The 26,695-nt window shown below is 44.3% G+C and overlaps 1 protein-coding gene across 1 annotated transcript in view; it reads right to left on the bottom strand.

Moving 5' to 3' along the window:
* Nucleotides 1-26,695, bottom strand: part of UNC5D (unc-5 netrin receptor D) — a 549,276-nt gene that overhangs the window by 76,540 nt on the left and 446,041 nt on the right. Inside the window, 2 exon segments of the mRNA XM_029603886.1 lie at nucleotides 11,152-11,236; nucleotides 20,830-21,207. Coding sequence (XP_029459746.1) covers nucleotides 11,152-11,236; nucleotides 20,830-21,207 — 463 coding nt within the window.

The following is a 26,695-nucleotide window of genomic DNA, read 5'->3' as shown; positions in this document are numbered from 1 at the left end:
GCGCAGGTTTTAAAATAGCACCTTATACACATAAATGCTGGCCCCTCCCCAGAATGCCCTGGCCCGCCCATAGCCTGCCCCTTTCTTCTACGAGCAAATGTATTCACGCATCATTACTTGCCACAATCTGGCGCCTATGGCCAAGTGAAAATCTGCACCCTCCCCCCTTTACATAACACATGATACCATGAGTGTGAGACTCTGTTCAGTGTTTGTACAGCAATGCCCATGGCCAGTGCAAGGGTATTAGGTGCCCTAGGAAAACTTTACAGCTTGTACCCCCCACCCTATCACACCCTCCTCACACACAATTAAAAATTATACCTTTATAATAACAGATTTTATATGAAAAAAACATTCAAAGCACAGTCTTCTGAGGTAAAATTATCACTTACAATATGTTTATTATATTTACATGCACTGCTGAGGTGCCAACTACAAAACCCTGCAAAAAAGCAAGAGATACTTGGAACCTATATTGTATTAGGTCTACTGTAATGCATCTAACTGCATGGCCAACACTTAAACAGCAACGATCCTGCCTATGAAAGCTAATACTACAAATATTATACCAGGCCTAAAATAGTCATACACCCCCTATTAGGAAAATAGAACAAACCAAGCTACTATAGATCCCTACACAGAAACTACAAACTAACAGAATAACTCACTTCAGTCACACATGCAAAACACAGATAAATCCTCAAATACAGAATAAAGAGACCATACAGTATAAATAGAAATGTACAGACAAAAACTGAACTGGAAACTGTAACAAGCCAAATTCTGTATGTACTGCAACAATACAAAAAACACAAACATTACCATTCCTCATAAAACAAAATTAGTAAAACCATACCAATAAAAAGAATAACAAAACAATTAGGGGCAGATTTTATAAAACTATGCGCGCACGTACTTTTGTTCGTGCACCAGGCGCAAACAAAAGTACGCCGGATTTCAATAGATACGCATGTAATCGCGCGTATCTGTTAAAATCCGGGGTCGGCGTGCGCAAGGCTGCCCAAAATTGGCAGTCTGCGTGCGCCGAGCCGCGCAAGCTGCCTCCGTTCCCTCCAAGGCCACTCCAAAATCAGTGCGGCCTCGGAGGGAACTTTCCTTCCTCTCCCCCGAACCTTCCCCTCCCTTCTCCTACCTAACCCATCCCCCCAGCCCTATCTAAACCCCCCTACCTTTGTTGCACAAGTTACGCCTGCCCAAGGCAGGCGTAACTTGCGTGCGCCGGGCTAGCCGCCGGCGCGCCATGGTCCAGTCCAGGGGCTGGTCCGGAGGCCGCGGCCACGCCCCCGGAACACCCCCGATGATGCGCCGGCCGTGACATGCCCCTCTGACATGCCCCCCCTGACACGCCCCCCCCAGGAAAGCCCCGGGACTTACGCGCATCCCGGGGCTTTGCGCGCGCCGGCAACCTATGCAAGATAGGCTCAGCGCGCGCAAAAAGGGGCGGGGCATGGGCGTTTCGGGACTTTCACCAGAAATGTGTGTGTCAATACCTATGCAATCTGATGCGCACCAAAGTCCCCTGCCACGTAACTTTACTTCTGCTATGGATGGTGTGTAAGTAAAAACAAAAAACAATTAATGAGCCATTTGGGAGGAGTGTAAAGAGTCTGAGTTAATTGGGGGGTATGCAGGCTATCAAACCAAGGGAGTTTGGAGGACCTAGCTGTTAACTGGTGAACTGGGGGTGAACTGGTAAAACTGGCAATGGCATTAGTGCACATCCCTTTAAAAATTTCCCCTCTTCTGCAGTAAAATCGGCTTTGAGCACACAGGCTATTTTATAATGTGTGGCCAGACTATTTTATAACTTGTGCATATACACACGTATGTTATAAAATAGCCATGTCCCTGGGCGCAGGGTGGCACACTCGGGCATATGTGTGCACATGTGCTGGGTTCAAGATTCACCTTTTTGTGCAAACATCAGCTAATTTTTAAACAACATAACTCATTTAAAATTCACCTTTTAGGCTCTAATTAAGGAAACAAGATATAATAACGGGTAGTTGTGCACATACATGCTCCCTCTCATATACAAACATGTTCTCTCTCACTCCCCCACAAAGATACACACATGCTCTATCTCACTTTCTTACATACAAGCACACATGCTCTCGTTTACTCTCCCACATGCATGCTCTCTCTCTCTCCCCCACACACAAGCAAACATGCTCTCTCTCACTGTCCCACACACAAGCACACATGCTCTCTCTCACTGACCCACACACAAGCACATATGCTGACACTTTCTCATTAAAAATCAGGCTCTTATCTAAATCATACTATTGCACCAGTCCTTATTGAGAGTTTATTCAACCCCTTGTAGAACACTAGCAGATTAATTAGTAAATATATCTATAAATTTAAAGTACTCTAAATCTAACTCCCTTAGTAACCTAAACTTAACTAGGAACTCAACAAAATTAAGATAAAGGCAGCAGTCCAGCAGCAAGAGGAGGCTTTCCAGTCTTTTGCACTGAGTGTCACATATATGATTTTTTACCCGCCGGTGAGAGATTGTATGTATGCACCCAGTACAAAGAGCTCCTGGATCTCAGAGAAGAAGTCCGATCTCTGGAGGCTAGAGTGGAAGACCTGGAGAAGCTGAGGCAGACAGAGGTATATTGATGAGACCTTCAGGGACAGACAGCCAATTCCCAAATCCAGTCTGACAGCCCCGGTGCTGCTTTGGATCAGAAAGGTCTTCCGATTGGAGAACATCACCCTGGTATAGCAGGAAGTGATCCTGTAGCAAGGACCTGCTCTCCAGGTGATGCATTGTCCTCTTGCACTAAGGACAAGTCTCCCAGGGCTACTGCTCAGAAGGAAATGGTTAGGTTGGCCATCATAGTTAGTGATTTGATTATTAGAAATGTAGATAGCTGAATGGCTGGTGGATGTGAGGACCGCTTAGTAACTTGCCTGCCTGATGCAAAGGTGGTGGACCTCACGCGTCACCTAGATAGGATTATAGACAGTGCTGGGGAGGAGCCGGCTGTCGTGGTACATGTGGGCACTGGGCACCAATGATGTAGGAAAATGTGGGAGAGAGGCTCGGGAAGCCAAATTTAGGATTTTAGGTAAAAAACTAAACCTCCAGAACCACCAGGGTGGCATTCTTTGAAATGCTCCCTGTTCCACGTGAAGGTCCCCAGAGGCAGGCAGAACTTCAAAGTCTCAATGCATGGTTGAGACGAAGGTGCAGGGAAGAGGGATTCCATTTTGTAATGAACTGGAGAACCTTTTGGGGAAGGGGAGACTTTTCCGAAAGGATGGGCTCCACCTTAACCAGAGTGGAACCAGGCTGCTGGTGCTAACTTTTAAAAAGGAGTCAGAGCAGCTTTTAAACTAGAACAAGGGGGAAAGCAGACAGTCACTCAGCAGTGCATGGTTCGGAGGAATGTGTCTTTGAAGGATACTAATGAAACAGGAGAATTAGGGCATCCAGAGAGGTTCCAATAAAAGTAAACATAGTCCATGTGCCTAAAAGTAAACAATCACCTGAGATGAAGAATTAAAAATTATCCCTATCAACTGAAAAACAAGTTGCTAATACAAACAAAAAATGCACTTTTAAATGTCTGTATGCCAATGCCAGAAGTCTAAGAAGTAAGATGGGAGAGTTAGAGTGTATAGCAGCAAATGATGAGATTGACATAATTGGCATCTCAGAGACCTGGTGGAAGGAGGATAACCAATGGGACAGTGCTATATCAGGGTACAAATTATATCTCAATGATAGGGAGGATCAACTTGGTGGGGGTGTGGCACTTTATGTCCAGGAGGGTATAGAGTCCAACAGGATAAAGATCATACAAGAGGCTAAATGCTCAGTAGAATCTATATGGGTAGAAATCACATGTGTGTTGGGTAAGAGTATAGTGATAGGAGTATACTACCGTCCACCTGGACAAAATGGTCAGACAGATGATGAAATGCTAAGAGAATTCAGGGAAGCTAACAAATTTGGCCATGCAGTAACAATGGGATATTTCAATTACCTCAATATTGACTGGGTAAATGTAACATCAGGACTTGCTAGAGACAAAGTTCCTGAATGGAATAAATGTCTACTTCATGGAGCAAACTGGTTCAGGAACCAAGAAGAGAGGGAGCTATTTTAGATTTAATTCTTAGTGGAATGCAGGATTTGGTGAGAGAGGTAATGGTGGTGGGGCCACTCGGCAACAGTGATCATAACATGATCAAATTTAACTAATAACTGGAAGGGGGACAATAAGTAAATCTGCAGCTCTAACACTAAACTTTCAAAAGGGAAACTTTGATAAAATGAGGAAAATGTTAGAAAAAAACTGAAAGGTGGAGGTGCAAAGGTTAAAAGAATACAACAATGCACAATTAAGCTCTGGAATTTGTTGCCAGAGGATGTGGTTAGTGCGGTAAGTGTAGCTGGGTTTAAAAAAGGTTTGGATACGTTTTTGGAGGAGAAGTCCATTAACTGCTATTGATCAAGTTTACTTAGGGAATAGCCACTGCTATTACTGGCATCAGTTACATGGGATCTTCTTGGTGTTTGGGTAATTGCCAGGTACTTGTGACTTGGACTGGCCACTGTTGGAAACAGGATGCTGGGCTTGATGGACCCTTGGTCTGACCCAGCATGGCAATTTCTTATGTTCTTAATATTTATCTAGAGAAAGGCATTTTTTACTGTTTTAGAATGGTTAGATAAATAGCAGCTTCACATTCCGGTTTGCCTGTTGTGAATTGCTCTTGTTTGTAGCGGAGCTGTGTTGGATGGGACGCATTGCAGGTGCAGAGGGGGAAGGAGTAAGCATTACGGTGTGCCGCGCCTGAAACCCAACAAATATATGTGTGGGAGCGGGGGAAGGGAAAGGCAAGCTTCCGGAAATCGTGCAGAGGCTGGAACTTGGCTGGCAAAGGTACAAGGAGCTGTTTTTGTTCAGCACAAAAACCCGCCACGTGTTTTGCAGTTTGGAATGGAATAGCACCATCAATCCAATACCCCAATCCAATACACCAGTGTACCAACTAAGAAAGAAAGAGGAAAAATGAATGAGAGCAAGATTTGTTGCAGGCCTCCAGCACTGATGGGAGAAATAGAGAGCGCGTGAGAGAGAGATCAGGGCAGTTTCCTGCATTGAGGATCCTGCGAAGGTCAAATATGATAAAGAAAAAAAAATACTATGGTGCAACTGCCAGAACGGGAAATTACCTACAGTAATCAAATACTGAACATACCGTGAGGGGGCACGGATAAATTCAGTTGTCACTGACTACTTTGTTTAAAGGCAGAGATTGTGAAACAAAGATGCTGAAGGTCTATGTACTAACCAATGTTACTAAGGGCATGTACTAAGCAATGTTACGAAGGGGCTGTGTACTAAGCAATGTTACTAAGGGGCTGTGTACTAACCAATGTTACTAAGGGCGTGTACTAAGCAATGTTACGAAGGGGCTGTGTACTAAGCAATGTTACTAAGGGGCAGTGTACTAAGCAATGTTACTATGGGCGTGTACTAAGCAATGTTACGAAGGGGCTGTGTACTAAGCAATGTTACGAAGGGCAGTGTACTAAGCAATGTTACAAAGGGGCAGTGTACTAACCAATGTTACTAAGGGCTGTGTACTAAGCAATGTTACTAAGGGGCAGTGTATTAACCAATGTTACTAAGGGGCTGTGTAATAAGCAATGTTACTAAGGGCAGTGTACTAAGCAATGTTACTAAGGGGCAGTGTACTAAGCAATGTTACTAAGGGGCTGTGTAATAAGCAATGTTACTAAGGGCAGTGTACTAAGCAATGTTACTAAGGGGGTGTATTAACCAATGTTACTAAGGGGCATTGTACTAACCAATGTTATTAAGGGGCTGTGTACTAAGCAATGTTACTAAGGGGCAGTGTACTAAGCAATGTTACTAAGGGGCAGTGTAATAAGCAATGTTACTAAGGGCAGTATACTAAGCAATGTTACTAAGGGGGTGTATTAACCAATGTTACTAAGGGGCATTGTACTAACCAATGTTATTAAGGGGCTGTGTACTAAGCAATGTTACGAAGGGGCTGTGTACTAAGCAATGTTACTAAGGGGCAGTGTACTAAGCAATGTTACTATGGGCGTGTACTAAGCAATGTTACAAAGGGCTGTGTACTAAGCAATGTTACAAAGGGGCAGTGTACTAACCAATGTTACTAAGGGCTGTGTACTAAGCAATGTTACTAAGGGGGTGTATTAACCAATGTTACGAAGGGGCTGTGTACTAAGCAATGTTAGTACACAGCCCACACAGCCAAGAGGAATATTCCCAGAGAATGAAATTTGTAAAGAACGAGCAGAACCAAATTGATTATAAGCCCTGACGCAGCTATACAGCGAAATGCTGCCAACGTCGGCGTTTTTGCGAAAAGCAAAAAACAGAGGCAACTAAATATAAGAGAAGTTTCAAAAGATAAGTGCTCTTTTTATAGCCTTAGCTAATTTGTGAAATCCAATAATTCATTTAGATCTGAAATACTTGCAAAGAAAGACACCAATGAGAGATTTTAACTTGATCTCAAGATAAGCGGACGTTTTTCACATAACAGTTTTTTTCATTACCGTGTACGCTGCTGTTTTTAATAAAAGTTTAGAAAACTGAGACAGTTAAATAAAAGACTGTAGGAAATAGAAATAATCAAAATAAAAAAAGAGAATTTTTCAGACCCATGATTGCAACAGCTGGTACTGCATTTTGTCACTGACGTTTCCTCTCAGTACCAAGGTCTTTTCCTCACACCAAAACATTTTTTTTTTTCATGACTAGTTATAAGATATTAAAAAGAAATGTATCATTTGAAATGTGACTGAAGAGCACACAGCAGAAGAAGCATACAATATACACTAGCTATTTTTTGTGCTAACCAGTGTTAATCCAGCACGAGTTACCTGCAGGTTTTAAAGCCATAAGTACTAAGCTAATGAAATGCCGAAGGAGACAGCCCCGGTAAGCAGGCCATGCTCTGCATATCAGCTTTCTCCCTGCTAAGCCTTCTGGAGGGGAAAGGTTCCTGGGAGGGGGGCAATTGGCTTTGAAGACAACCCCCCCCCCCCCGGCAAAAAAAAATCTTCAGGTATTTTGCTGCGGGGTGTTGGGTCCAGAGACTTCATCATGTTCCTGGGGATGCAGGCACGGCTGTTCTGGCAAAGGGTAGGAGCGTGAATGTAACTTTGCAAATTAAGTCGCCCTTGTTAAGCCTCTCAGATATCAATGCTGGATGGACTATCCTACTGAGGTCAAGGGCTTCAAATTTGAAGTCAACCAGTCATTTGGATAAGCATTACATTACCACATGATAACACTAACATGCATGCAAATAACACATGTTGAGATAGCAAATTATGTCTTATTAGATATAACACAGGCATATAATAAATTCAATTTAGATCAGGGCTTCCCACCTTTTATCCAATGCGACCCTATTTTAGTACTTGAAAATTCACTTCAGAGGATGATGAAAACAAATTAGTAGGGAGTGCAGACCCCCCCTATAACAATCACTCCCCTGTCATGCTACCTGCATTCCAGCTGATTTCCTCTTTCAAACTCCACCCTCTCCAGTCGATGCCCTCTCTCAACCTCCACCTCAATCACTCTCTGTCCTCCAATTCACACCCTCTTCCAATCCCCAGCTCCTTTCACCTCCCCAGTTCATCCCCCTCTCTTTCACCCCCCTCCAGCCCTTTTCACATCTCTCAGCTGATTCTCTCACTCTCCTCTTTTTACCTCTGTCATTCCCTCCCTCTCGCTCATCCCATCCCCTATCTTCTCTCTCATTTCCCAGCCTCGCCTCCAGTCCATCTCTCACAACTCCCCAGCTGACCCCCCCCTCTCATTCCCCAGTCTGATCTGTCATTCTCCTTCTCTCTCACACCCCTCCACAGGCAAACCATCGATGGCCAGCCGATCCAATCCTCAAACCACTCCTGCATCTGATCCCTCCCTCAAACATCCCCTTAGCCAGGGCCAACAGCAGCATTTCCTTTGTGCCCCCGGCCAAAGGTGGATGACAGCTGGTGAGAAGAGAGGGCAGCTGATGACAGGGACAATATCATATCATATCATGGGGCTGGGGGGGAGGGGGAGAGGAAATCTGATGTACACTCTTATGCTTTTTGGTTTTGTGCGGTTTAAACTGTTTGAAGAGACATGTGAATTGTTGCCAAGATCTATAAGATCTATAAGACATCAATCAAACATAGCCCATCTTCCCCCTCACATTCACTTCTCCCCCCCCCCCATCCCCCTTTCCCTCCCTGCCCTCGGTTTTGTTTTGTTTTGGGTTTTTTTTTTCCTCTTCCCCCCCCCCCCCCCCCCCTCCGTACTCTGCCTGCCTTGGACATGTACCAAGGAAATTATGTAATCAAATATTTTGCCTTTTACTATGTCATTTAAGAAAATAGCTAAATATCTGTTGTTGGTTTTTTTTACTGTTTATCATTGTTAATTCCTGTCATTTCTCGCTCGCCTGCCTCTATATTTCCAGCTGTCTTTACCCCTTACCCCCCTCTTCCCCTTCTCGCCTGCCCCCCTTACCCCCTCCCCCTTGTTCATTGTAATTTCTACCTGCTTCAGTTAATTGTAAACCGGTGGGATGTGTCCTACGAACGTTGGTATAGTAAAAGTTCTTAAATAAATAAATAAATAAATAAATAAGGTTAAAATCTAATAAATATATTTATAAAACAATATATATATATATATATATATATATATATATACACACACACACACGCACAATGCCAGAGAGCCTTTTTCAACAAGCACCAGATTTTCCATATTTGAAGGGCTTTATTTCCCTCTTTCTTTAAATTTTATTTTAAATGTTATAATGACTGACTCCCTGAGGTGTTCCAGGGGTGGCAAAACCTGGTCATCTCAATTCAATAAAAAGCTTTAAAACAAAAAAATAACCCAGAAAGGACCATTTCTGAAATCTGATAATCAAATAAATTTCTCGTTTCATCAAGCACCATTCACTGAAATTGAGCCAGACATCTATTAAATTAACAGTCGTGTTCTGGCATACAGAGACAAGAAAACACAAAACAGGGAAACACAAATGACAGGACGGTAACAGCAGCTGCCAAGCCAAAGACACACTGAAAAACTATTCTTCTAAAAATACACATTCCCTCTTCACTTTGTTTTGGTTTTCATAGTTGCAAACTAAAGTTAGCGACAGAATACCTTGCACCGGGCGGGTCGCGTTGGGGTGCGTCTCTTGTACCCCAACCCAGGACGCCACAGTAGGGATTGCACGAGCTGCTGGGGGAAGAACACAACTGAAGGGCACTGCTCCCCGCTTTTGGTTTTCCGATGGGCTCTTCTGAGGCTTCACTGCCTCAGCTCCGTACAGTTAAAGGTGAATTTTAAAAAGCCCCGCACGCGCCAAAACCGGAGAATATGTGCCCAAGTTGGGCCGGCGCACTCCAAGCGAGGACGCGCGTATCTCCCACGGTGCGCACAAGTAAAACGTTTCCAGAAAGGGGTGGAGCGTGGGGGGTGGACTGGGCGGGGAGTGGGCGCAGGTTATAAAATCCAATGCCCATGGGCACATGCGCGGCCGGTTTTATATTGGGACACGCGCGAGAGTGGGGAATTTTCTTTGAAAGCACATGGCGACGCAATCGGGCCTTCCCCAGTTTCCTAACCCCCTAACTACCTTTTCTCCCTTTCCCCCCCTCTGCCCCGTCCCCTAATCCCCACCTAACTAATCTAATTTTTTGGTTGTTCTTAAACTTACTTGCTCTCAGGAGCTGAAGTAAGTTCCGCGTGCCGGCCGGCTGCCAGTGCGCACTTCACCGGGTCATCACCGCCCCCGGCCTACCCCTTTTCAAAAACCCGGCACTTCCGGGCGTACAGGGAGATATGCGCATGGCCGGGCAGCTCTGAAAATGCGTTTATCTTCATTCATAAGGGAACATCAGGATCTTTGTGGCACTTCTGATACTTCCGTCTCTTAGACAGCAAAGATAAATGTAACGATACAGATAGGGTCATAAAGCACGTTGGCCGTTACTTATTATCTCTTTTTATACCTAGAGATAGATCTGTTTTACTACGACGCTGCTGTCTATTACGTGCACATCTGGTTCCTCCGTGTTACGCTCTGCTTATTGTCACTTCACTCAAAACACATGCAGCCTCCCCCAAGCTTTTCACAGCATGCCAGCGGGGAAAAAAAATAATGTACCCAGCCCGTCCAAATGAAATTAAAGGTCGATTATATCATTTTGATTTTCTTCCATCCCCTTTGTTTGAAAAGTGAAAGCCATTCCAAACCAACAAATTCTTTAAGGAAACAGCAATCCAAATCTGTTCGAACCATCTGTTTCGCTGGCTGTTACAGCTTCAAGCATTTTATTACTGCGACCAAAAAAAAAAAAAAAAAGCATATCTGCTGGAAAAACAGCAGAGAAACCGGAGGTGAACGCTACGGACTTTATAATGGGAATGGGCAGTGGGAGACCAGAACAGGGGACAATCACACAAGGTACCCAATTAAAGTGCTCGTTAGCAAACTAGTAGACATCCCGCTCTCCCTATCCCTTTTGACAAAGCCCCACCACAGATCCTATCAACACCGCTGCCAGCAGGATCAAACCAGGGAGATGTCGGACGCTCATCAAGCTCCCCGGATAACTGTTCCCCTGACACCATGACATCTCGGGCCTGTCCTAATTTTTCAACTGCCAGCCCCAACAAGTGCTGGGCCTGGTAGCCTTGATAAGTCCTCACCAGGGGGGGGGGGGGAAGGGATGCATAAACTGCAAAGGAAGCTGGGAGCTAGGCATGGGCTTTAATCTCCTGCTGGCAGGGAAGCAGGTCCGCGAGGCTGCTTTTTGGCACAATTCCTCTGCAATAAAACTGGGCTGTTCCATACACAAAGCTAGTCACAAATGCACTGAGTTAGTCTAATAAAAGGGTATCACCTCGTCTGTTGATCCTTATTTCTCCATACAGAAACAGCAAAGCTGGATCTCTTGGATGCCTGAAAAGGTTGTTACCTATCTAGGCAATAATTATTACTTTAACAAGATGCCCACTCGTTACAACAGAGATGCACTATTCACCTTTAATCCTGCATGTTCAATTTTCATCTCACCTGGATTCTCCTTGGGTGATGGACATGTAGACTTCCCTGGAGCTCTCTTCTGGAAGAGCCCCATGTGGTATCAGTAAGCTGACTCCTAAAACACAAAGTCATATTTTCTGACTGAAATTACTCACAATGAGGTCCTTCACATAGGACGGACTTTGTTTATTGAAGATTTACTATTCTACGATCAAAAGAGACCAAAAGCCAGATACGTTTTAGGCAAAAAGAGGCCATACCTGCCCTTTCTCCCTCCCCCCCTCCCCCCCCCCCCCAGATCGCTGCCTCTGTTGCCAAGATTTGATTTCTCATCACATATGAAAAGAGAAAATATTTTCACAGGAAAAATAAATATCATTCAGGCAGAAATCTTGTACAACAAAAAAAAGGGCGCTTTGGAACTTCTGTCAGACTTAAAGTCAGCATTTTAAGTGCATTCTGCAGGTGTTTTGGCTTATACAAGTATTTTCCCCCTGTGGATTTCATCCCATCCCTAGGGAAAAATTGCAGGAAATTATATCCTTGGGCAATAGATTCAAAAGTCTGTAAAGTAAACTGACCTGCAGAGTTTGGGCATTTTAATTGGAAACTTAAATCTGGCCCCAGAGAAAAATAATGTTTTAATGCTTAAAAAAATGTATAATAGCTTCGGGTTTATAAACTCGAATGACCCCAGTCCCCATACTACTGTGCACCTTAACGGACTACAGTCACAAGTTTGCCCCATTTCTAACAAGATACTGTATATTGCAACCTATAAAAAGTGGGTTGGATCATATGCCTACAGTTTGGCAGTAGGCCAGAGTCTATTTCAGATGTGCAAATATTTATCAATGCCAAACTCTGAGAAATGGACTAATTTGATTCCCCATGAGGTGAATGTGTCATCTACATACTGTACACGTGAATATCGTCAGCAATGCTGTTAAAGAAACTCATCATGTGGAGAGTGCAGACTGAAGGAAAATTGGTTCTTACCTGCTAATTTTCATTCCTGTAGTACCACAGATCAGTCCAGACTCCTGGGTTTTGCCTCCCTGCCAGCAGATGGAGACAGAGAAAGTTTCACTGACACTGTATATAACCCAGTGTGCCACCTGCAGTCCCTCAGTATTGACCTGTACCCACGCCAAGATGACAGCAACCATAAATTTCTAAGCAAGCTTCTAAGCAAACTCGCTCCCCTCCAATGAGCCGGAAAAAGATGAAGCTGCCTAAAAAGACAATATAAAACTCGTTTCCCAAATTTAACATAAGCGATCAGCATTGAAAACCTCCAAGAACTTCGCATTATATACAAAGCAACAGTACAAGCGGCAGACTCTCCCCCCCCCCAGTTAATGGGCAGGTGCCTAGACTGATCTGTGGTCTACAGGAACGAAAATTAGCAGGTAAAAACCAATTTTCCTTTCCCTGTACGGGGGACGTGGAGAGTTCTGCTCGAAGAACATTCTCACTAAAGCACATGGAAGTTGGAGCCCCGACATCCAAGTGATAATGCCTAGCAAAAGTGGGCAACGACTTCACAGTAGCCACTCAACAAATTTAATGCAGAGACACCTGATGTGACTCAGCGCAGAAAGTTGCCTGAGAACGCGTCAAGTGTGCCCCTAAACCCCCTGGCAGCGGGCACCCTTTAGAAATGTAGGTTGATCGCTTCCTTCAGCCACTGCACAATTGTAGCCTTAGACGACTTATTTCCCTTTTCTGGACCATTCCATAGTACAAACAGGTGGTTCAATCTACAAAGAGGAGATGCGATCTATGGAAATCATAAGTGACCTTTAGATACCCTTATAATGCATTCCTCCAATCTAAGAGCCTAAGCTCCCCCGCATGAGGCGTAGAGGAATCCAAATCCATAAAAGCTGGAAGCTCTATTGTCTAACTAAGATGGAAGGCCGAGACTACCTCAGGCAGAAAAGAAGGCACCATGCATAAACATACCCCTGAATCAGACATCTGTAGGAAGGGATCTCAACATGACATGCCTGGAGCTCCAAAATTCTCCGACCTGAACAAATAGCAACCAAGAAAACCATTTTAAGAGTCAAGTCTTTAACCATAGCTCTCTTTAGTGGTTTAAACAGAGCCTCACACAATCCTCTAAGAACTAGATTCAGATTCCAAGATGGACAAATGTTCTGCAACTGAGGACACAAGTTCTTAGTTCCCTGAAGGAACCAAAGAACATCCGAATGTGCGGACAGAGGATATCCTTGCACCTTACCCCGGAGACAACCCAATGTCACTACATGGACACTAGAGGCCAGTCCCTTGACCAGAACCTTCCTACAGAAAAACCAAAATATGCAACACTGTAGCCTGAACAGACTGAGGCTGCATTCCATCAACAGCAGACCAGGACTCGAAGATCCTCCAAATTCGCACATACATCCACGTAGAAGGTTGGAAATAATTGCTTTGAAATATCCCCTCCATCTCAGTTGTCTCCTCTCAGAACCGAAGCCGCGGGACAGAAATGAGCCACCGGACCCAAAAATATTGGGTCCTGGTGGAAAACAGTTGACCAATGTCTGAACCTCAGGGGCCCACCTATGGCCATGTTGATTATATCTGGGAAATATCGTCGATGTGGTCACTTTGGAGCTACCAGGATCATGTTGCCTGGATGTTTCTCTATTCACTGTAATCCTTTGTCCACCAGAGGCCACAGAGGGAAGACAAAGAAGAATCCCTCGAGTCCACGGCAGCACCAGAGTTCCAGTTCCTTTGTACCATGTTCTGTTCAGCAGCTTTAAAACCGTGATGCCTTGGTGGTCTCTTTGGATATTCCCATCTTCCGTGATTGAGACACATCACTGCCTCCGACAACTTTCATTCCCCAGGGTTTAACTTTCTTTGTCTGATAAAATCGGCTTGAACGTAGTTCACTCTGGTGATGTGAGATACTGTCAGCCGCTCCAAGTGCTGTTCTGTCCAGAGAGTCAACTCCTGGGCCTCTCAAGCCGCTGCCTGAATCTTTTGTTCCACCTTAATGGTTGATGTAGTCCACTGTCGTCACATTATCTGATAGGATCTGTACTGGAAGGCCGCGTAACCTTGGCAGACAGGCAAGCAACGCGAAATGCACCGCTCTCATCTCTAACCGATTGATAGGCCATGAGGCCTCCTGTTTCAACCACTGGCCCTGTGCTGACTGATCTTGCCACACCGCCCTCCAACCAGAGAGGCTTGCCTCAGTGGTGACTATTATCCAATTTAGAATCTCCAATTCTGTACCACACTCGAGACTGGTGCAAGTAAGCATCACAAAAGACTGTCCCTGGCTTCCCCCTCTAATGGATGAGGAAGATGAAACTCTTCCAATAATGGATTCCAGCAGGAAAAGAGCCCCCTGCAGAGGCCGCATATGTGCGAACACCCAATGCATTAATTCCAATGTTGATGCCATAGAACCCAGACCTGTAAATAGTCCTAGATCCTAGGCACCGAAAGCTCTAGCAGAAGCCTAATCTGCAATTTCAGCAATCTCTCTCTGTAAGAAACACTCTTTCCGCTAGTGTATTGAATTGAGTTTCCAGATACTCCAGAGTTTGTAAGAGGACTAAATGGCTCATTGCTAGGTTCACCACCCATCCTAATGACTTCAAGTGCATTGGTACCTTTTGTACTGACTGACGACAGAGGTCATTTGATTTCTCATGAATAAGCCAGTCATCCAGATACGGATACACCAATACACCCTTCTTTTGCAATGCGGCTGCCCCCATCACCATCATCTTGGTGAAGGTACGTGGCGCCATCGCCAGTCAAAGGGAAGGGTTCGAAAATGAAAATGCTCCCTTAGGACCATAAACCTCAGGAATCTCTGGTGCTCCGGCCTGATGGCTATGTGCAGATATGCCTCTATCAAAGCAAGAGATGCCAAGAACTCTCCCTTGTGTACCACTGCTATGACGGACCTCAGAGTTTCCATATGGAAACAGGGAACCTTGAGAGCTGCATTTACCTTCTTTAAATCCAACTTAAGTGTTCAGGGTCTGAGCCAACTGACTCGAGCCACGCCGAGCGTGTTTAGGGTCTGGGCCAACAAACTCAGTAAGACATCTCTGTGAAAAAAAGAAAAAACTTAGTCCAAAGCGGCTCTCAATCATATGCAATTTCTCCCTCTTCTAGAAGCAAGAAAGCCAATTCCCAATCGGAATTCTCAGATGTTTCATGATCCATACCTCCTTGCAGATTACCAGGGACAGCCTCCCTGTGGCATTTGCCCGCTGTGATTGACAAATGAGAGGCCAAAGCATGTGATCCCTACATAGTAGGTTGCTTCATCTTTGCTGGGCACCCGTGCAGAAAGGTCTGCAGGCCCTGGAAATATTTCACCCTGGCAGAGGAGGATGGATCTATACCAAAATCCATAGGCCCAACCTTGCTCTCACTAACCTCTCTCGGGGAAGCTTTTGCCATTCGGAACAAGGGAGGAGAACTGTCCAATGCCTCACCTCCCACTCCACTCCTCCTCCAGAGACACCATAGGTCAAGGGGATGTCCCAACATGGGCAAAAGCTGTAGCAGTCAAATCGCTTTGAGCATCTAAATAGCGCTGACCCAAAAGTAGAGAGAGTGAAGACTGAATTGCTATCAGACAGCAAGCCTCACAGATAGCAAGGCGCTTAGACCTGTTCGTCCCTGGCACCTAACTCTCCAGGACGCAAGCAAATACGTGCTCAAGACTAGGACGCGGTCGTACGTGCGCAAATATGCACTCATATAGCCCATGGTCATATGCGCACAAGTAGCTGTGCAAATACACGCTCGAGTTTAGGTTGCAGCCTTACGCACACAAGTAACTATGCAAATACGCGCTCAAGTACCTGTGAAAATATGTGCTCAAGTCTAGGTCGCTCAATCTAGGCCATGGCCTTATGTGCACATCCCAGCACATGCAACCGCTGTGAAGAGAAAGCACGCACATGCCTAGGCACACAAGAAAAGAACTACTGTAGTGGCCTACCACATGGCTAAGTAAAGCCTGCCTGCACCTTCAGTGTGTTTAGGCCTAGATCTGTTTAACATCTGGCACTGAAAATCATTGGCCTGAAGAGCTTCTCAACAGCTTAGGCCTCTTGACTGGCCGAGAATCCATGGAGACTGGGGCCAAAAGGCAACATCTTGATAAACACGCTTTGCGCATAAGCAAATTAAAACCGGCAGAAAACCTCTACTCCTCCTCAATGCAAGTGCCTCTATGTCTCTCTGAGGGACAGGGAACTGCCAACGATAGTTGAGGAGGGGATTCCCCTGCTTCTCCCACCAACACTGCTAGGGAATTGAAAATGGTCGCCGTTTCCACGCTGACAGGGAAGCCTCAGTGCTAGACCCCGTCATCAGTGAGGCTTGTTCTAACGATACAGTTATGCTTCCACACACACTGTTCCTCCCCGCACCCACGGCACCACCAGCACCTCAACGGCAAGCAGGGGAATAATCCCTCAGCGCCATGGAGTCAACATCCGATCTCCTCCATAGGCAGAGAAGCTACTGGAAAAAACCCTTCGCTGAGCTTCCCGAGCTGCTAAGGTAGCTTCCCCCCAAGAACCTTGCTGCTGCACAGATTCCTCGATCTAGTTCCTTGTTCTTTTTTTTTTTTTTTTTAAACTCTCTGAGAACAAATAAAGTACATAGAAACCAATATTTTCCTTTGGTGCAGAGGTTCTGGTTCCAGGAGCGCAGGCCACATGGCAGATCAGAAAAAAGCCAGACCACCTTTTTTTCTTCAAAGCTTTGCCAAACTTACAATACCTACTCCCTAGAATGGAACACAGAGCTGCTAGCAGAAAAAAAGAAAATCAGTCAAATTAAAAAAGGAACCAACTAAAAGAAAACAGCTGCCCTGAACCTGTAGCTGCCTCAGCAGCCTCATGAAGGGGAGGGACCGTCAGATTTACACCCCACAGAAGAAAGGAACGAGTATACAAAAGGGTCACCAACCCTTAGCTTGTCCACCTCGACCAGACAGGGAAGGACCCACTAGGACCCAAAAACCCCCTGGGAGGAGGCTCATAAATCCACAACAGTCTCCTGACTCCAGAACTGCAGGTTTTATACCATCTACCATCTGCTAGGCTTGATGCTAGACTTGAAGAACCCATGATCTGACCCAGTATGACAATTTCTTATGTCGTCATGTTGTTATGATTTAACTTTTACAAAAAAGATTGGTTGAACTCCCTCCTATATCCACACCAAAAAGATTAATGTTTGCAAACTAAAGTCAGGAGGTCAGAGTACATTTGAACCAAAACAATATATTCTTCCAGTCAAATGCTAACCAGAGAAGATGTAAATGCCTTTCAGCGTTTGTCGCCAAATGAGGTACAATGTAAGTTAGTTTCATGTACAAGTTCCTGTGGGGCAATAGAAGGTGGAAGCTAATACAATTTCATACATTTCAGAAATGGATCATGCACAGTTTGTTGATGAGGAAACTGTGAAGAAATAATCAGCTTTGGTTGTGGTGCAGAAATGATAACGGGAATGGAACAGCTCCCCTATGAGGAAAGACTAAAGAGGTTGGGACTTTTCAGCCTGGAGAAGAGACGGCTGAGGGGGGATATGATAGAGGTGTTTAAAATCATGAGAGGTCTGGAACGGGTAGATGTGAATCGGTTATTTACTCTTTCTGATAATAGCAAGACTAGGGGGCACTCCATGAAGTTAGCATGTGGCACATTTAAAACTAATCGGAGAAAGTTCTTTTTTACTCAGCGCACAATTAAACTCTGGAATTTGTTGCCAGAGGATGTGATTAGTGCAGTTAGTATAGCTGTGTTTAAAAAAGGATTGAATGAGTTCTTGGAGGAGAAGTCTATTACCTGCTATTAATTAAGATGACTTAGAAAATAGCCACTTCTATTACTAGCAATGGTAACATGGAATAAGCTTAGTTTTTGGATACTTGCCAGGTTCTTATGGCCTGGATTGGCCACTGTTGGAAACAGGATGCTGGGCTTGATGGACCCTTGGTCTGACCCAGTATGGCATGCTCTTATGTTCTTATGCTGGAGACAGAGAAATAGTGAGGGACTGCAGGTGGCACACTGGGTTATGTACAGTGTCAGTGAAACTTTCTCTGTGTCCATCTGCTGGCAGGGAGGCAAAACCCAGGAGTCTGGACTGATCTGGGTACGTACAGGGAAAGTCCCATATACCATGCTTACAATTACCTGGCACATGCCTAGACAGCCAACAGCGTTTCCGTAACATGAGTTAGCATGTGCAGTCCTATTTAAACCATGCTAAGCAAGAAGTAGAGGATTTCAATTTTTTAAGGAAACCTCAGAAACCTTGCAAATACAATCGCCCACTCTAACTGCCTCAGATTTTAGAATGCTTTTTTTAGCTTTGAAACTCAAGATGACAGAAGCTATACACTCTCAAGACAGAAGCTAAACTTTGTGGTAAACAGCAGACTGACTGGTAGCTCTACCCGCATCCCCATTCCCTGCCCATTACATTTTCAAGTTATATGTCGCTCTACTCTGACCTCAGCAAATACACATCAAATACAAGAAATACATAAAACACATTAGATAAAATAACATATCAGATAAATAGCATATTCAACAAATAATCAAAAAGCAATAACGATCCATTCTCTATCCCCTTCTCTCACAAGCAGTAGAAATGACTAATATCCTACACCATCCCACTCAAATACTACCAAAAATACTACCTTCCACTCCCTCCTGATCACTCCCGAAGGAGCTCCCAAAGGAGTCAGTCCATGATTACATCAGTAGGAAGGGGGCGTGGCCAGTCATGTAGCAGGAGCAGGACCAACAGCAAAAGCTTCCTGCATCACAAGGGAAGGTCTTGGGGGCAGACTCTTCTACTGTGGCTACTCTCAGCTCCATCTCCCAGCAGAGCGTTTACAGTTTTTCTCCATGCCAGTCCATCAAGTGACCCTGATTGGAGAGGAGTAATTCCATCTATCCTATCAACTTTAAGGGGTTACATTTTCAAAAGGTTTTCAAGTATAAAATCAGCATATAGTTTGGTTTGAATTATTGTCAATTTAACAGTTTATTTTATTCTTTTGTGCTTATTATGAAAGTAAAATATATTATGTCACCTAGAGTCCTGGCACCAGGCGACTAATAAATACCCCATATACAAATACATACACAATTGAGCTCAGAAGTTTGCATACCTCTGGCAGAATTTATAAGATGTGCAGCATTTTAAGAAAACATGAGTGATCAGACAAACTACATCTGTTATTTCTAATATGTTTCAAATTAAAGTCAAGTACACCCCTTTGAAAGCAGCAATCCTTCATCTGAATTCCAAAACTTTTCCTGTTTGTTTTTGACTATTTTCTACAAGTTTGACGAATGTATTCTTTACTCTGTGTAGCATGACGACAAACCTATGTATCTCCATATTAATAGGGGTTAAGTCCCATTTTTCATTACTGCGAGCTGTAAGTTTACATAGGAAGCTCAGGTAGTAAAAGCTGTATTTGGCAGACCTTGTTTCCGTCATGGAGAGTTTAATGAAAAAGTGTCTGAGCAGCTAATGACCTAAAGCAAGTTGAAAATTTGTTCTGGATGGTTTGAATTTGGTGGCAGAGAGCTGCATTTTTAAAATCGGTAAGCGCTCCCTCAAACTACTAACTGATCCCCTAATTTGCCCACCAGAAAAGCTTGGTTGTACAAACAGCAATTATTTATTTTACATTCTGCTTTTCAGCACTTCAAAGCAGATGACATTTAGGTAGTGTATCACGTTTGTTTGGTGGGAGAACACTGGCTTGAACTGAATAGGAAGAACATGCTGCTTTAATGAACTAAATAGGTGCCAGCTGCCATTTTCTGGTGGTTGCAGCCTAACCTCTACAAACACAATATAGGTGGCCCGGGAGAGAGCGGCAGGCTAGGGCTGAAGGAAGAGAAGGTTTGTCCCTAGTTCTCTTCTGTCTTTCTCAATGAAATCCCTTTTCTTTTTTTTTCAGCCACCAACAGGGGAAAAAAAACCCAAAACCTCTCTGCACAAGTAGTGTCAACACCCACCAGAGGAATTGTACTTCTCTGGGCTAGTATACAGGGGAGAGAGTGACCGGCCCACCGGTAAATACTCCCCCCAGCTCACCAGGCAAGGTATCAGTCTCCGGGAATAAAGGCTGCAGGGCAATGCCCTGCCTTGCCTGCCCCTAGAAAAGTCCACCGGACATCCAAAGAGTTATTTAATATATATATATATTTTTTTTTTTTTTACAAGGTTGATCTAGTCAAGAGTCAGAAACCAAACCTGTTAGAAAGAATATATAAATCTGTAAAATTTGACAAGGATCAGGACCGCAGGTTATGCTCTCTTGCATCTGCTGGAGTCAGAGAGATACTGAAGGATCGCAGGTGGCACACCGGTATATCTATGGGGTACTTTTCAGCTTTTCTCTGACTCCATCTGCTAGAAGGGAGGCATTACCCAGCAGTCTGGACTGATCCTGGTACTTACAGGGAACTGCCATTTTCTGGTGGTTGCAGCCTAACCTCTAGAAACACAATATAGGTAGTTCAGGTGAACCAAGTCTTTTGCCTCAAGTGTGAAGGTGTCAATTGTAAGACTGGTCTCCACAGACAACTTTGCCTACAAAGCTAGGTGGACTTACTATAAGCCTCAACGGAATGGGTCACCATGCCCAAGTTTTAACAGACCCACCTGTGTTTGGCATCACCAGTCTACCCCCATGATGACCAAAAATGCCGGATGTCCGCAGGTCAGGCCTGGATGGAATGGATGAGAGATTCTGGATGTACGGTGCTTTATTCCTGGTGTGTAGTGTGCCAAAACCTTGGTTATTTCTGTTGGGAAATGTCCCAGAGTGCGCCTTCCCATGATACTCCACTCTCTCAGTTACTCCCAGGGAAACCATGAATGAACTCTGCACTTTGACTTTGATGTCCGACAAAGGATTGAAGATTGAAGACTCGGTCATGAGTTCCTTATCTAGGGGGTCCTGGAAGCAGATGGGTCCACTGTATGTCCTGCTCACTGTTAGGTCTGGCTGCATTGAAGAGTTCAGAAGCAGGGAATTACCTGCCAAAAGGAAAATGCTGATTAAGTTAGTAGCTCCCTTAATTGTCATTACCGAAAGCAAACAATATCCTTTGCATATTCTGTAATATCTCAGAATTACACCAAACACATCCTGAATCAATTCAAAACATTATATAAATTCTGTAGACTTCTCTCTTGAACCCTTAACACTTTTGTGAGTTGGAATCCAGTTACCTATTGCACTATTTGGAACAAATCCTCAGAGAATTTATGAATAGTGGATTAATTTTAGAGATATGATAAACTTCACAGCTAGAGAGAAAACAGCAGAAAGATAAGATAGTTCTTGGCCTGAAGTCTCTGTGAAGGTTCCCATGATGGATATTCTTTTACCAAACCCATAACATTATCTAAGATATTTCAATCAAAGTTTTAGGAAGCAAGGGAAATGGCTGCGCAATGCCCATCTTCCTAAAAAGGATGCAACTTTTAGTGGGTTTTTTGAAGACTCAAATGCTAATCAACTAAGCTTCTGTTTCTCAAGATGGCACCCACAGATCAGGACTTGAGATTCTCCCGGCCCATGGACATCCCAACTCTCCCACAGATGCTGTTATTGTAAGGACGCCCCTTCTTTAATACCATTTTATCTCAAGATAAGAACCTATTTTGTAAAGTAAGAAAAATCATCTGAAAACAAATGCTTATCCAACCGAAGAACCTAGGAAGAGAATCCTGTTTTTCATGCTGAGATCTTTAAAGCTAGAAACACATCCCTTGTATGCACAATGCTACCAAAGCCTTACTCAACAGGCTGAAAATACTCCGATGCTATACAAGCAACTGATGGTGGTGAACATCCCCAAAACAAATCGCTATTTTTTCAGTCCTCAAGGGAGGAAACAGAAATCTGCCCCTTTGAATGACATAATCTAACATAACATGATAATTATCATGAGTGGCACATTGCTAATTATTCCTTTAGTAGTCTCTGGGATCACATGAATTAGGATGAATTATTTTGCTGTCCATATTTTCCATATTTAATAAATGCAGTTATATTCTGTGCATGCCTCATATGGCAGAGTGAGTATGCAGGTCACCATTTTTCCTGTGGGGGAAGGTAATGTGTTATAATGAGCAGCAGGAAACTTATTCCCCTTTATGCAGGTTGCATAGATTATCCTGAATAAACTGATTATGATGGATTGCTTCTTGCCCTTCTTTGTCGGAATACAGTAACTAAGTTTGGGAAGCATAGGGGGGGTGGGGAGGGATACACTGCAGTTCACAAATTGGTTTTTTTTTTTTTTATTGACTTCTCCTGCTCTTGCCTCCAGAAATGGTTAATGGCATGATACGCTTTGAAGACCCTGAGACATCTGACAGCACCCCACAGATCAGCCACGCTACTCCCAAAATGCACGTGTGGGAGGGAGAAGGGGGCGGAGAAAAGTTCACCAACTCTGCCTCATGTTCCGTGGCCAAGGACATAGGAGCCATGATGCAATCATAGAATTCCGCACTCACAGGAAGTTGAAGATGGAGGGAACCTATGATCTAACACGAGAGGTCCTCCCATCATATGGTGGGAGCTCTTCTGGAGGCCACAGCTTTATAAGGATAAACAGCTTGGAGGTGGTTCACAGAAGGACACCTAAAAAGGTGCAAGGTCTGCACCAAAAGCCATATGAAATTAGATTTAAACATTAAATATTTACCCCCTAGGGGAGAGGAAGGAGAGGTATGATTGAGATTTGTATAAACGATGCACAGGCAGCAAATATTTTTCAGTGGAAAGGAAAATTTAGAGCAAGAAGTCACGACATGAGGCTCAAAGGGGATAGACTTGGGCATAACATTAGATATTTCTTCACAGAAAGTATAGTGGATGTACGGAACAGCATCTCAGTGAAGATGGTAGAGGCAAATGCATTAGCATAATTCGAGGAGTTCTGGGATGAGCACAGAGGATCCTTATTGCAAAGCAATGAAGGGAAGTCTAGTGATCGACTGGGGTTTATGACATTACAAATGGAAGCAAAATTAGGCCTTACTGCTCTTAATATGCTGTCATATTCCATTTCTGCATGATAAACTGATTAAGTGCTGAGATGGGCTGCTTGGCACTTTGAGGTGCATAAATCATTTGCCAAATTACGAGAGAAACACAGAAAGGAGAGAAAACTTCCTTGACCAAGTCTTTCCTTGGCTCCAACCAGACTGCTGGTCTTAGGCATAGTGCCAATCAAGGACATGACACATCGCATGCTGCAGTTATCATTCAGGTCCATGACCAATCCCAGACTGCAGAACAGTTTCTTCTCATCCTGTAGCGATCAAAAAAGCAAACTAACAGACCGATTCAGTAAAAGTTGCGGGACAGCAGGCGAGCACCTGCTCTCCTGGCGCGCGCACAGGCCACTCTCCTGTGCGATTCAGGGGGGAAGAATATGCTAATGAGGGCCCGCAGTAAAAAGAGGCACTAGGGACACTAGCGCGTCCCTAGCGCCTCCTTTTTGACAGGAGCGGCGGCTGTCAGCGGGTTTGACAGCCGACGCTCAATTTTGCCGGCATCGGTTCTCGAGCCCGCTGACAGCTACAGATTTGGAAAACGGACGCCGGCATAATTGAGCGTCCGTCTTCCGACCTGCGGGCCGCTGGCCGATTTAAATTTTTTGTTTTAAATTTTACATTTTTTTTAAATTTTGGGGCCTCCGACTTAATATCGCCATGATATTAAGTCGGAGAGTGTACAGAAAAGCAGTTTTTTCTGCTTTTCTGTACACTTTCCCGGTGCCGGCAGAAATTAACCCCAGCCTTTGGCTAGGCGTTAATTTCTGAAAGTAAAATGTGCGACTTGGCTGCACATTTTACTTTCTGTATCACGCGGGAATAACTAATAGGGCCATTAACATGCATTTGCATGTTGCGGGCGTTATTAGTTTCGGGGGGGGGGGGGGGGGGTGGACGCGCGTTTTCAACACGCTATTACCCCTTACTGTATCGCTCCATGGTGAGACCGCATCTCAAGTACTGCGTACAATTCTGGTCACACATCTCAAAAAGGGTATAGTTGCACAGAGGAAAGTGCAGAGAAGGGCAACCAAAATGATAAGGGGCATGTAACGGCTGCCCTATGAGGAAAGACTAAGGAAGTTAGGGCTGTTCAATTTGGAGAAGAGACGACTGAGGGGGGATATGACAGATGTCTACAAAACCATGAAAGGACTTGAACAAATTAATGTAAATCAGTTATTTACTCTCTCAGATAATAGAAGGACCAGGGGGCACTCCATGAAGTTAGCAAGTAGCTCATTTAAAACAAATTGAAGAACATTCTTTTTCACTCAGCACATAGTTAATCTCTGGAATTCATTGCCAGAGGATGTGGTTACAGCAGTTAGTTGAACAGTGTTTAAAAAAAGATTTGGATAAGTTCATAGAGGAGAAATCCATTAAATGCTATTAATCAATAAGGAATAGTAGCTTGGGATCTATTTAACATTTGGGTACTTGCCAGGTACTTGTATCCTGGATTGGCCACTGTTGGAAACAGGATGCTGGGCTTGATGGACCCTTGGTCTGACCCAGTATGGCATGTTCTTATGTTCTTATGAAGAAATGTGTATGACTGGAAGATGCTTCTGGCAGACACTACTCTACGGACTGCACCCCCTGAGATGAATTGTGTTTCTGGAGTATTCTCACAAATTTTCTACTCTCCAGGCAATCTTCGAATGGGTCAATGCTCATTTTAAAGCTGCGGTATCTAATTTAGAGGGGAGCTTGCACGCTAAGAATGAAGGCATTCTGCTATTCAATAAAACATTTGGAGACAAACTGTCTACAGCTTGGCAATTCAAAAGGCCCTCCATAGAAAGCGGAACGTTTCTGTGTATTTTCCCTAATGAAAACACGACTTGTCAGGAGGGACCATAATTTATGGGGGGGGGGGGGGGGGGGGCTGTGCTCCGTACCGATATGGACCACAGAGCAACTGAGGTTATGAGCATCGCCCACACAGCAGCACAATTACAAACTTGAGGAATAAAACAGCAAACTGCTCGGTGTAACCGAGTAGGCATGCATGACAGTGTCTCCCACGTTTCTCCATTATGGGTGCTGCTTGTAAAAGTCGCTTTGATTTGTTTAATATCAAATCTACTGTGTTCCATTTACTTTCCTTCCAGCCAGCTCCTGCACTATGAAAGGTTTCTAAAAGTCAATTTGTGCATACTTAAAAAAAAAAAAAAAAAAAAAAAAGGGTTTCTTTTTTCCCCCAGCTATAAATGATTTAACAGACCAGAGGATGCTTGGCAGGCTTTGATATTTCTTTCTTCCCCTGTCATGGAAGCCTCAGCCTACGCTGTCAGCTTATAACTTTGTTATCTGGTTGCAGGAGTGTGAGGCAGGGCCCTCTGACAAAGCAGGGAGACAGCAGAATGTTTAAACACACCAGGGGCAGGGGGATGAGCCATCCCCACATCCTGTTCTCTATTGTCCCCTGGGATGGCATAGGCATTAAGTCGCCCAATCAAAATATAGGAAAAACTTTTTTTTTTTTTTGCCTTTTTAACTATCTTCTGCCTCTGGGCTTCTGGAAGTGCGATATTTTATTTATTTGTCCCTGTTGCCAAAGTACACCGTGTAACAGTGGCTCTTCCGCTAATGACGGGGAATCAGGACCTCTGTTTACAAGTGAATGTTTAAGCCATATACTTTCCATACCCTGCTGAAAAAAAAAAAGAAAAGCAAGCAGGAAAGCACAAATCCTCTGAATGTAGGGGGCTGGGAGGGGAGGCAGTGGAAGTTAGTGATTACTTACAGGTGGGCAAAGCTGGTAAATAATATATGCTTATGTTTATGTATGCTTTCAGAAGCTGGGTCACAGAGGGGAGCTTTTTCAGTCTAGCTTTCCTCCTCCAGAGATGCGACTGTAAATCTAACCTGGATGCCTCCAAGGTATAAAGAGCACTGTCAGCAAAAGAAAAACCCTACAAGTGACATATTTATATTGCACGCACACAAACAGTGACTGTCTCAGGAAGGCCAGGAAAGCGGGACATATCGTTCACCGGACGGTGTCTGAACTCCAGTTTATATGGGACAGCTGTCCACATCTTAGGGATAATGAGCCGTTTGTGCTCTTGAAGGGCAGGAACAAGGGGCACGCTGCAGGACTGGTAGGGAGAGGGTGTCTCAGTACTGGAACAGAGGGAGGCACTGCTGGGCGGGACTGAAGTTCATTGGCAGAGCTGTGTGTGTATGTGTGGGGGGGATCCTCAGTACTGGAATAGTAGGGGAGGTGCAGCAGGGCAGGAGTGAGCTGCATTGGCAGAGCTCCATGTGGGCTCAGTGCTTGTGTGGACTGAGATACACGTTCTGATTTTTGGGTTTTTCAATAAAGTGCAGGATTGAGTACAGCCAGCTGTTTGTCACTTAGGATTTAAAAATACTAAAATAAACTACTTTCAATAAACAGAATGGTGACAGGGCCAAGAACATTTACGCTTCTGAGAGAGAG

This window comes from Rhinatrema bivittatum, chromosome 5, assembly GCF_901001135.1.
Source record: "Rhinatrema bivittatum chromosome 5, aRhiBiv1.1, whole genome shotgun sequence".
NCBI classification, from domain to species: domain Eukaryota; kingdom Metazoa; phylum Chordata; class Amphibia; order Gymnophiona; family Rhinatrematidae; genus Rhinatrema; species Rhinatrema bivittatum.
Note: the sequence above shows the minus strand (reverse complement) of the source record. Positions and strands in the feature narration are given on the sequence as shown.